The 12,548-nt window shown below is 38.6% G+C and overlaps 1 protein-coding gene across 1 annotated transcript in view; it reads left to right on the top strand.

The window, feature by feature from the left end:
- The window catches only part of LOC132153050 (DDB1- and CUL4-associated factor 6-like), a 33,845-nt gene extending 23,957 nt beyond the window's left edge, over positions 1–9,888 (top strand). Inside the window, exons 11-21 of the mRNA XM_059562190.1 lie at positions 80–250; positions 1,792–1,851; positions 3,392–3,638; positions 4,815–4,916; positions 5,019–5,348; positions 5,509–5,550; positions 6,287–6,425; positions 6,546–6,702; positions 6,793–6,881; positions 8,779–8,884; positions 9,266–9,888. Coding sequence (XP_059418173.1) covers positions 80–250; positions 1,792–1,851; positions 3,392–3,638; positions 4,815–4,916; positions 5,019–5,348; positions 5,509–5,550; positions 6,287–6,425; positions 6,546–6,702; positions 6,793–6,881; positions 8,779–8,884; positions 9,266–9,324 — 1,502 coding nt within the window. The 3' untranslated portion in view covers positions 9,325–9,888. The remainder of the gene's footprint in view (positions 1–79; positions 251–1,791; positions 1,852–3,391; positions 3,639–4,814; positions 4,917–5,018; positions 5,349–5,508; positions 5,551–6,286; positions 6,426–6,545; positions 6,703–6,792; positions 6,882–8,778; positions 8,885–9,265) is intronic.
- Positions 9,889–12,548: the final 2,660 nt, after the last annotated feature.

Genomic DNA, 12,548 nt, shown 5'->3' with positions numbered 1-12,548 from the left:
ATTTGCCTCTCTTCTTTTTCCCCATCCCATCAACTTTCCCATCCTGCTCTTTTCTCTCCCTCCGACCCCACACTGTCAGAATATGGTCCTCGCAGGCTGCCAGTAAGTTTAGTGTGTAGACGTTTGCAGAGACTGCTTCTTTTGTCCGACCCCCCTGGACAGGGCAGACGCTCGGTCCCTTCTGTACCTGCGACCTCCAGCCCAGAGAGCTCAGCCCAACATGCTGCTGCTGCTGCGTGCCCCCCTGCAGGTTACCATCTCCTCCCAGCCTGCATCCCCACTCTCCTTTAACATCCTAACATCCATCTGGTTTGCTTCTGCACCTCTGGCTAATGGAGAGAGTTCCTCTTCCTCCCCTCTGACACACAGACACACACACACATCTAACTGCTGCTCATTCACGCTCACATTCAGCATAAGCAGAGCTGTGTTCCAAAACTTAGGGAGCTGCCCAACTACATGACATTTTTAGACATCAGATAACCACCTGACACAAAAGCTGCCCAAAATCTTATGATCACAAATATTCAGTCACAATGGTCATAGATATTCAGGGGGACACGTATTTCCCAGTTTTGCTTTCCCACTGTATTTTTGATGAATAGAAATTTCAATAGAGCAGCATTTATTTGAAGTACAATTTTTTTTTGTTAACGATGCAAAAATCTTTACTGTCACTTTTGATAAATGTAATGTGTCCTTGTTGAATAAAGGTACTTTTTTTTTTTACTTTTGAACCCTGAGTCACAGCCCTTATGAATTGACAATTGGGAAAAATTGACATCACAGACATGTGTCCACATCAAATGCACCTGGATTTAGAACAGGCCCTGAGAAGATGCCTGCCTTTGTAGTCAGTAGTTAGTGAGGCAGCTTACTAGATCTTGGAACAGAGCTCAGATGTCAAACAATATGCATATACCGGTACTTCCATCTGTTGATTGTTTGAACTGGAATGCAACCACATATTTACATATAAAGCTGGTTTGTACTGGTTGGTGTAGGCAGTTTTTTTTTCCCCGTCCTATTTAAACCTTGAACATTGATCCATATTAATCTTGTTCTTTTCATACCTTCTCTTGTTCTTCTTCCCTTTTTCAATATTCCACAAAATCATTCTTAATGCTATCACCGAGTGTGATGTGTTTAGTTATTGTAGACACATATGAAATGGTTCAAGGCAAACTGAACATATTTGTTGTCTGTGAAGCCAGGCAATTCAGCAAAAGTTTATTTTATTCGATAACCCTACTGTGTGAAATGTATTTTCTGTGCTTAAAGCATTGCACTATTAGTTCATCAACAACAACTTCTTCAGTGGTGGTGGTGGGGGGTCTCTGGAGTTTCGCTACAATGGACTGTCAATGTGAACATGGGTCTGGCATCTGAATAAACTTTTCTGCCACCATCAGTCTCAACTCCTGAACTACCAATTTCTGTCTAACTTGTTTATTCTGTCTGAAAGTGAATACTGCAGTAAAGAAGGCTATGCATCAGTTTGTTCTTTATAAACTGTGCTCTTGGAAATGCTCACCTCCTGGATGTCATTTCACATTTTTGAAGGAACAGCCTACCCAATCTGTAACCCTTGGTTTAGTTTCTTTAACCCAGAACTAAGCCTTCTAGACTCATCTTTACAAAGTTTGTGGTTTTTGAGTTTTGAGGGAAGGTTTTTTTTTTTCTTTACTCTGCCTGTGCTGCAGCGTGTTTCCTGAGGATTTAGGTCTGCACTTAAATGTTTGTACTGGCTCTGTGGTTTCAGTTGTTCAGTACGTCTTCTTTTTGTTTCAGATTCTCCCTCATCTGTGGTAAACAAACAGCTTGGATCCATGACTCTGGATGAGGAGCAGGGTGCGTCCTTCCCTCTTTTTTCCTCTCCTTTTCCTCATTGTCTTTCACTCCCTTGCGTCTGAGCTCTATGCATTTCTGATTAAAGTGGCTTTTGTCTTCAGTCATCTTAAGAAGACTCTGTAGATGTGCCTCTCCTTAAACAGAGAAACTTACAGAAAGATACAGAGGCTTTCTGGGAATCATTTTCAGTCTGTGGACATACTTTTTCTCCCCTTTTGTGGGGCCAAGTTCATATAAAGCTCATCTTTCTAATTATGTCATGTACAAATAATGTCATGACATACTGGTGTCTGCATATTTTCCCTCTCAGAACAAGAAATATTCAAGTCATTTGATCCCTTTTACCTTGCATTGTGCTAAATCTTTGCTTTGAGTTAACTGCTTGCAATTGTTGAACTGTTTATGATCTCTGCTGAATAAAGTGCTTCATTCTTTTTTTTCTGAGGAAATCCATTTCTCAAATCCTCAACCACATGAAATCTTTTTGGGGTGAATTATGTCTTATTCCTCTCATCGCGCAGCAAACAGTAAAATGAAATCTTGAAGAACAGGCTCGCTGCTTTTTCTTCTGTTATGGGCATATTCAAGCCGCGCGCTTCAGTTTGAATCTGAATAGCGCGTTCAGCGCGGGGGCGTGGTCACATTAGATATAATGAAGGGAGACATGAAAAACAGACATCGCGTTGTTTTCATATGGATTACTTTATCACAGAAAATCTGTTTTCGGCGGCACTTGTTTAGTTTAAAAGTAGACATGTCAAGCTTTCTATAGATATCTCTCTCATGTCTCTTCGTTGAGTATTCACGGAGTTACAGTTCATTTAATGACGTGTTTATAAAAAAAGATCAGCGCAGACAAAGGCTGCAGACAGCACACCTTGTTTGCTATCTTTATTTTATAAGTGCACAAAGTTTTGTTGTTATTATGTCTGTATCCAAAAAAAAGTAGACCCTTTACAGATTCGATTGATGTATTGCTCTTATCTGTACGATTAAAACTGAAAGTGTAATTTAAGTTCTTTTCGGGGTTATCAGGAGAAAATGACTCAAAACGCGTATCCGCGTTAATCGACTTCAAAGGGTTAACAAACTCTAATATAATTCTTTGTAGTTTATCTGCGCAACCCACTTTGCTACATCCCTTTTCCCCACCTTTTTTGTTTCTTTTTGGTCACAGTTTAGTTTGGGGACCAATTCTCTGTTAACTACAACTTTTTCCTCAATAAACTCCTAAATTTATGCTTATAAATAGCTGGTAAGGTAATTGTTGAATTTTATGTGGTAGGTTTAGGGGATCTAAAATACGGTCATGTAAAAAAAGGCATTAATATGTGCCCAATATGCTTGTAAAGTTAAATCTGAGCATCTGAAGCTTAGTATGAACTAGTTCACTACTTGGCTCAATAATCACATGCTAATATTTCAGAAAAGCTGCTTCTGTGATTAACTGTAGTAGTGACAAATGTAATGTTCCTAAGGAAAGCACTATTTGTAAAAGGTCGGTTTTACATCTTACATGTTTCCTCTGTCTTTGTTCCAGGAGGTGCAGAAGCAGCAGGACATGTAATCAGTGTTCAAAGTACAGGTGTCCGCAAAGCTTCCCCAGACACTACAGAATCTGTGCTATCCACATCAGCACCTTCACTTGGCTCCAGCTCTGGCAGTTGCAGCAGCAGCACTCCTACAGGGCCTGGGCGGACTGGCACAGCAGAACCGGTCCTTAGTCTGCACTACAGCACTGAAGGCACCACCACTAGCACCATCAAACTGGATTTCACGGATGAATGGTGAGTGACCAGAGAACCAGCCTTGACCTCAGCATGCAAATCACCCCCTCAAGTGGCTAGTTTATATATATATATAAACCAATGACTCTGATGAACTGGTTCTTTTAATGAATCACTCATAAAAGGCTCACAAATTCACAAGATATTATTTTGAAATAAAACCTAAAATGGCTTGTTACTGAACCACAAGTCATTACTTTCAGTTTAAAAAGGGATAAAGGGATAGTTCGTCCCAAAAATTAAAATTTTAGTTTAGTTTATTAATTTATAGAGCACATTTCAGAACAACAGAAGTTGCAACCAAAGTGCTATACAGGGGTATTAAAACAAAAATGAAACCAATACTAAAACAGAATTAACACACTGGATCAAAACCTTGAAAACATGTCAAAATATAAACACCATCATTCAAAACATTAAGAATACAGATACGTTTTTCATGAAGATTTAAAAGTAGAAACAGAAGGGGAGGATCTAATATAGAGAGGGCAGCTACTGAGAAGGCCCGGTCACCTTTAGTTTTGTAACGTGAGCGAGGAACAGAGAGAAGTAGTTGACTGGAAGAACGTAAGGATCTTGAAGCATTATATGGGACAAGAAGATCACTGATATACTGAGGGGCAAGACCATGTAAAGCTTTATAAACAAAATCAAAGTGTTACAATCAATCCGTGACCTAACCAGTAAACAGTGGAGAGAGGCAAGCACAGGAGTTATGTGCTGATATTTTTTAGTGCCAGTCTTATAATGTAAGTGGATGGGAATCAAGGCTAAAACATACAATAAAAAAGTGGCGGTAATGCACTTATAAGTCTGCATCTGCTGTAAAGCAAGAAGAAGATGCCTCGCGCGCCTGCTGCTGAGAACATGCACAAGAGAGTTCTAACAGTTCGGACATTGTGTGGTAACTGTTCAGTTTCTTGCACTGACCGATTGTTTTGTGTCTTATTACATCAATGTATCGTCACGAGTTGCATTTTCTCAAGTTAGATGTCAGTTTTATGTATATAAAAATGAGTTATGAAACAGTTCACAAAGACCCTTTACTTTGAAATGACCATGTTTGTCTGAAATTCTCTATGGCTTCCTCCTTTATTTAATTGTGAGTATATTATTTTCAAGAATGGCATTTTTTGTAAGAGCAAATCACAAACTTTATTTTTCGACGGTTTACAGGAGCAGTCCAACGTCCGGTGCCAAAGGCAGCAGTGGGAGACATAAGTCTGGGGAGGTGTGTGAGAGCCAGACCAGAGCGGAGCCCACTGGAGAAACATCAGAGCAATGTGAGTCTACAACCACATGCCCATTACTAAAAAATTTGTGTTGGTTGTGTGGCCTATTTTAGGTTATCTTAACTTTTCTCTCATAACTAGGTTCAAGCTCACCCTTAGAGAGTCAACCCACACCTGATGGGGGCCAAACTGCAGACAGTGGCACAGAAAAGACCTCTATCAACTCTCAAAACAGCACACCACTTGCGGCACCACCAGAGGGCCTGTCTACTGAAGCCACGGCTCGTCCCAGTGCTCCGTCAGAGGAGCTCCAGGCTGCTGGTTCGGGGGAGCTGAGTGTGCGGTGCAGGAGGAGCGAGACCACAGGAACGGGTGGTCAGGGTTCGACTCAGCCATCCCGCAATCAGGACTCTGATGACAGCGACGATGACCCCATCCTTATCCCTTCAGCCAGGTACAGAGGAGGGCCGGGACAGAGGTATGGACTCTCGTCATGTCAAGATGTTTAATGATGCAAATCATCACGATGTGTAGTCACATGTTATGACAAGCGGGAAGTCCCATAAAACATGAGCATGTTTGTTAAACAGTGTTTATCCTTTGGACAGTCAAAAGTAAAATGCTACTCTTCTCATTAGATTGAATTACAGAGGATCATCTGTAGGTGATAGGATGATAAGGTACTGTAATGTTTCTGAGATGGACACTAATATAATTGCAAGGTGTTCAGATTTGATTTACTTTTCATTAACCTGGATTTCATATTGTGTAGCTGTGTAAAATGTTATTAACTAAATGATGTATGTAATTAAGCAGTTCCTGTTAACTTCACTGCCTGAGAGTGCACATAATGTTTGAGTAATGACCCTTTGGTTAGTTACTAACCAAGCAAATTACCATCAGCATGCTCGAATGGTGGGCATGAGTGCGACCAAAAAGGTAATAGTTTTTAATTGGAAATCTTCACAAGCCCCTTGTTTCAAGAGATGGCTAAATGAGATGCTCTGTATTATTAAAATGAAACTGTTATGTTTTAGTAAGCTTAGCTCACCAAAAAGATTTGAAGGCACATGGGGACTTCTCTTAGACCACTTAGATGATTAATGATTCTGTAACCCCCTTTCTTTTTTCCTGTGTATTTGTTTTACTCTACTTTGAAATATTGTCTGGTTTATAAAGCAATACTGAATTTTTTTTTTCTTACTGAGTATTTTCAATAATTGCTATTTCTGAGGTGGTTCAGCTGTTATTTATTTATGAAATATATATATATATATATTAAAAAAAACTATTATATGAATTAATGCACACAAAAGTTTTTGCTTGATAGGTGAAGCAGCATCTAGATTGTATGCAAAAAAATGTTTTAAAGTTGATTTTTCATAAGCACTATTCTGCATGGTCCACTTTTCATAGACGCTCTGCTGCAGCTCGGATCCAGGAGCTGTTCCGCAGGAGAAAAGAACGGCGAGAGATGGAAGAGAGTGAAACTCAGAATATCAGGAGACCCTCTGTCAAGATGATGTACAAGGGCCACCGCAACTCCAGGACCATGGTAGGCTGACAGTTAATTGCCTTATGTATATTGTACACGAACTTATTAGTTCTAGCCATATTTTGTAAAGAACCATACACAGACATTACATTAGCCTTTCTGACCTGGTTGTACATGTAGATAAAGGAGTCGTGTTTCTGGGGCAATAACTTTGTGATGAGTGGCTCGGATTGTGGCCATATCTTCGTCTGGGACAGACACACGGGAGAGCACCTGATGCTGCTGGAGGCTGACAACCATGTGGTCAACTGCCTGCAGCCTCACCCTTATGACCCCAGTGAGCAAGACAATAGACAGAGAACCAGTCAAGATCTTGTTTTATATTATCACATCATTTGGTCTGACATTTTGGTCTTTTTTTTTGCAGTTCTTGCTTCATCTGGAATAGACTATGACATCAAGCTGTGGTCGCCTTTAGAACAGTCAGCGTCATTTAACAGAGTCCTAGCCGAAGAGGTATGGACAATGTTTTCTATTTGATTTGATTGTGAATATGGACACAGACCTGTTGTTTGTTTCAAGATGTACAGTCGTGGCCAAAAGTTTTGAGAATTACATAAATATTGAAAATTGGAAAAGTTGCTGCTTAAGTTTTTATAATAGCAATTTGCATATACTCCAGAATGTTATGAAGAGTCATCAGATGAATTGCATAGTCCTTCTTTGCCATGAAAATTAACTTAATCCCAAAAAAACCTTTCCACTGCATTTCATTGCTATCATTAAAGGACCTGCTGAGATCATTTCAGTAATCGTCTTGTTAACTCAGGTGAGAATGTTGACGAGCACAAGGCTGGAGATCATTATGTCAGGCTGATTGGGTTAGAATGGCAGACTTGACATGTTAAAAAGGAGGGTGATGCTTGAAATCATTGTTCTTCCATTGTTAACCATGGTGACCTGCAAAGAAACGTGTGCAGCCATCATTGCGTTGCATAAAAATGGCTTCACAGGCAAGGATATTGTGGCTACTAAGATTGCACCTAAATCAACAATTTATAGGATCATCAAGAACTTCAAGGAAAGAGGTTCAAATCTTGTAAAGAAAGCTTCAGGGCGTCCAAGAAAGTCCAGCAAGCGCCAGGATCGTCTCCTAAAGAGGATTCAGCTGCGGGATCGGAGTGCCACCAGTGCAGAGCTTGCTCAGGAATGGCAGCAGGCAGGTGTGAGCGCATCTGCACGCACAGTGAGGCGAAGACTTTTGGAAGATGGCCTGGTGTCAAGAAGGGCAGCAAAGAAGCCACTTCTCTCCAAAAAAAACATCAGGGACAGATTGATCTTCTGCAGAAAGTATAGTGAATGGACTGCTAAGGACTGGGGCAAAGTCATATTCTCCGATGAAGCCCCTTTCCGATTGTTTGGGGCATCTGGAAAAAGGCTTGTCCGGAGAAGAAAAGGTGAGCGCTACCATCAGTCCTGTGTCATGCCAACAGTAAAGCATCCTGACACCATTCATGTGTGGGGTTGCTTCTCATCCAAGGGAGTGGGCTCACTCACAATTCTGCCCAAAAACACAGCCATGAATAAAGAATGGTACCAAAACACCCTCCAACAGCAACTTCTTCCAACAATCCAACAACAGTTTGGTGAAGAACAATGCATTTTCCAGCACGATGGAGCACCGTGCCATAAGGCAAAAGTGATAACTAAGTGGCTCGGGGACCAGAATGTTGAAATTTTGGGTCCATGGCCTGGAAACTCCCCAGATCTTAATCCCATTGAGAACTTGTGGTCAATCCTCAAGAGGCGGGTGGACGGACAAAAGCCCACTAATTCTGACAAACTCCAAGAAGTGATTATGAAAGAATGGGTTGCTTTCAGTCAGGATTTGGCCCAGAAGTTGATTGAAAGCATGCCCAGTCGAATTACAGAGGTCCTGAAAGAAGGGCCAACACTGCAAATACTGACTCTTTGCATAAATGTCATGTAATTGTCGATAAAAGCCTTTGAAACGTATGAAGTGCTTGTAATTATATTTCAGTACATCACAGAAACAACTGAAACAAAGATCTAAAAGCAGTTTAGCAGCAAACCTTTTGAAAACTAATATTTATGAAATTCTCAAAACTTATGGCCACGACTGTAATTAAAACCCCCAGTAGAGGACACTAGAGTTCTACATACTGTTTTATTTATTATTATTATTATTATTAAATAGCATTTTAAGCAGTTGTATTGGTATGTCTATATCGTAGCTATAGGAGTAAGTATCCATTTATATTTATTAAATATCAATATAAATGGACACTTGTGTATATATATATATATATATATATGTATATATGTATGTGTGTATTTGTGAATAGTTGGCTAGTTTGTGGATTTAATTTCCTGATTTGTTTGTGTGCTGTAGGTGATTGCTCGTAATGAGTTAATGCTGGAAGAGACCAGGAACACCATCACTGTTCCTGCTTCCTTCATGCTCCGAATGCTGGCTTCATTAAATCACGTCAGAACAGGTGAACTTCTTTGTGTTCTTTCTTTAACTCTCCTGAATGTATTCATACAATGAGATCCAAAAGTCTCAAGCCCACACTGAAAACTTGGCTTTTTTCACTTAAAGCTGGAAAAAATAATTAAATTAAAATTAAACTAAAAAGATTTAAACAAATGAAGTTAATGGCCAAGTGAGCACGAAATATTTAAGATTCTAAACAATTGTTATATAAATTATCAAATATGTAAACTATCTTTCAAAAATTTGGGGTCGGTTTGATTTTTTTTAAAGAAGCGTTTATCAGTGGATATTTACTCCAGCATTTGGTTTTACCACAGGGTAAAACAGATAACGGGTATCTAATTGAGTGATCTTTCTTCCTGTTTCCTTCTGTTTTTCTCAGACCGCGTGGAGGGTGATCGTTCAGAAGGCTCAGGACAAGAGAACGAGGATGAACAGTGAATGTTTTTTTTTCTACAGTGCACTTGAGCATTTGAGATTTGTACAAGTTACAAAATAGATTATTTCCTTATTAGTTCATTTTTTTGGCATTATTATTTTTTAATGAGACTTTTCTTACTTATTACTCTATATGAGAGTAAAGTGCGACTGGGGAGTTCATGCAAATAAGATGACATGTAAGCAATCGGAAGATGTGACTATAGACAGCTGGTTCTTGAGAGTATTTAAGTGCAATATTCATTTGTTAAATCAACCGGCTGAGCTTTGAGCAGTGTTAATTGTGAAATCCTATTGTAGCCTCAAATGAAGAACTCGGATGTTTGTATACCAGAAATTATGCATGTCAAACACGAGTTTGCTAAAAACGTTCTCTTAGTCTTTACCAATGTTGTGTATAAAAATTGCTTTTTTTGTCATTACTAAATCTTGCGTTGCACAGGGTACTTCTGTCTGACCCCAATTTACAGGTACTACTTGCAATATCTCATTATCAAAAACAGCCATTATACATTGTTACACTGCAGAATGTTTGTAAAAGTTTATTAAAATGAGAGCTGTTTTTGACTCCGTCTATACATAAAACCCACTGCTGTCTAGCCAAATGGTTCTAGCGATAGTTGGCAGGTCGTGTTTCTCTCTCCTAACAGCACAGATGGCCTTTCATTGTTGCAGCTGTTGGCTTGAGCATTCTGCTAAGTGGCTAGTGATCGCTGGGAAAAGCTAAGATGAAATATCTCATCGTTTATTAGCATGCCATTTTATGCTAAACTTGTTCAGCACTGTTAAGGACAGCAAGCCATTTTTTTTAAATGTTTGTCCATAGATTTTCAGATTAAGTTCAGTTTCATTTTCAAACCACTTTAAACATTAATGTGTTGTGATTCAAATAAAACATGACTTAAAGCTTGAGTACCCATAAGAAAAAACAAGCAAAAAAAATATTAATAACAGTACTAAAAAAGCTTTGTGTTGTGGCTTGCAAAACAAAGAATGCAGCCATTGACAAAGAAGCCTCTTAATACCGGCTGGCATAATGCAAAAAAAGGTTATGTTGTTTACCTGGTATGTAAATTATACATGAATCACTGTATATCCATAAACATTTACCTTGTGTGTTCATTTAATGTTCTGTACCTTTAAAAGCTGTAGATTACACAATGTGGGTCCATTTACAGAGTCAAAGAACTACATGGAAGTGTCACCTATTTGTTCCTTATGCTCTACTTCTTCATCATCATCATTTTTAACTATTCCTTCATCGATGCTTTGCATCCTGAGTCTCTGTCCATCCAGGTAATGGGGAGCTCTGTGTGTTTCATACTGTGCACAGACTTGTTGGAATTTGAGTCCATTCCCCAAAGAGTTGAAGCTTGGCATCGTTCTCTATCGCCTTAGCCAGAGAGGATGCAAAGCTATCCAAAGACTTATGGATGTCTGCTGTCACTTGAACTACTGATGTGTCACCTTGATGAAGGAAAAAAAAAAGTAGAACGATTTTATCATATCTTAAAGATTTTATCATATCTTAAAATAGAAAAAGTTATTTTAAATTGTAGCAATACACAAAATTACTGTTTCTACTGTATTTAAAATGTACAAAAAAATTATTAAACTTTTGTTTAGTAGTTTACTTACAGTTGTGTTCAAAATTATTCAACCCCCTAGAGACTGCAGTACTTTACAAATACAAGCTTTTCTGAAGATCCAGGATATAATAAAACTTGCATCTATAACAGTTCACTGGCATATTAAAAGTGATATTGTCAATATATAATGTAATATATTTGAGTTATAAGATTTTTTAATAATACTGCTATGTCATAATTATTCAACCCCTATTCAACATTGCTGTTTTTAAATCACTTATTTGAATGGTGGGGAATAAAACAGTCTCAAAACACAATTAAGCCTTTAGAAACTCTATTAAAAACAGAATTAGCTTGAGCTGTTACACATACAGTATGGCCCATGCATGTATTGAACTTGAGTAGCAAAATGTCAACAGAGATCTCACAAAAGCAAAAGAGAAGAAATATTGTATTACTTTAGAAAGGCTAAGGCTATATGATGATTTCCAAGACATTGAAAGTTCCTAGAGACACAGCTCTCAGCCTTATTCCTTAGCTTAAAGTGTGTTTTACCAGAAAATCTTTGAGGGTGTGGAAGAAAAAGCACAATATCATAAAATGTTTAATCAGAGCAACTGAGAAAAAACCTGCAATGTACAGCCAAAGACTTGCAAGATGACCCGATGAAAGGAGGAAAACCATTTCAATGCAGTGTGTAAGAAAAACACTAGACAAGTATGACCTTCATGTTGAGACATCTTGATAAATACCACTCTTGATCAAGAAGAACAAAAAGCCAACTTGAACTTGATAAAATTCATTTGTGTAGACTTGTGGAGCTCTGGAGGAATGTTTTATGGAGTGATGTGACCAAACTGGAACTTTTTGGACCCATGGATCAGCGGTATGTCTGCTGCAAAAAAGGCAAAGCTCATAAGCAGAAGAACACCATCTCCATTATCAAACTTGGAGGTGGATCAGTCCTGTTATGGGGTTTCTTTACTGTAGAAGGAAGTGGAAATCATGACTGTATGAAGGACATCATGGATTCTTTAAAGTGTCAGGCCATTTTGACAAGAATTGTGATGCCTTTGGTGCAAAAACTGAAGCTGATGATCAATGGACTTTCCTGCAGGCCAGTCATACCAAAGTACACATCCAAATCTACTTCTGCTTGGTTCAGGGATCAGTCATAGAATGTACTTGAGTGACCTGTTCAGTCTCCAGGCTTAATTCTCATTTCAAATATCTGGTTGAATTTGAAGAAAGCAGTGGCAATGTGAAAACCAAAGATTATCAGTGATCTGAAAGCTTTTTCAGGTGTGGAATGGGCCAAGACTGTAGTAGAGAGGTGACAGAAGCTTCTAAACACTTACAGACAGCGTTTATATGTAATTTTAAAGAATAAAAGATTCTGCACAAAGGGGGTTGAATAATTTTGAACATGAATGTTTAGAGTCAATTTGAATTTTATCATGATTCATCAATGTTCCATTCTCAGAATCAATCAAAAGTGTATTAACAAACTTTCTCTAATACTTTACTGATGCCTTTGTTAAATTGATTTCATAAAATGTTATCCTCCACAGCAATCACAGTTATCCTGTCTTGCAAGTCAAGGGGGTTGAATAATTTTGAACACAACTGTATATTAAA

This window comes from Carassius carassius, chromosome 11 (assembly GCF_963082965.1).
Source record: "Carassius carassius chromosome 11, fCarCar2.1, whole genome shotgun sequence".
Lineage (NCBI taxonomy): Eukaryota > Metazoa > Chordata > Actinopteri > Cypriniformes > Cyprinidae > Carassius > Carassius carassius.
Note: the sequence above shows the minus strand (reverse complement) of the source record. Positions and strands in the feature narration are given on the sequence as shown.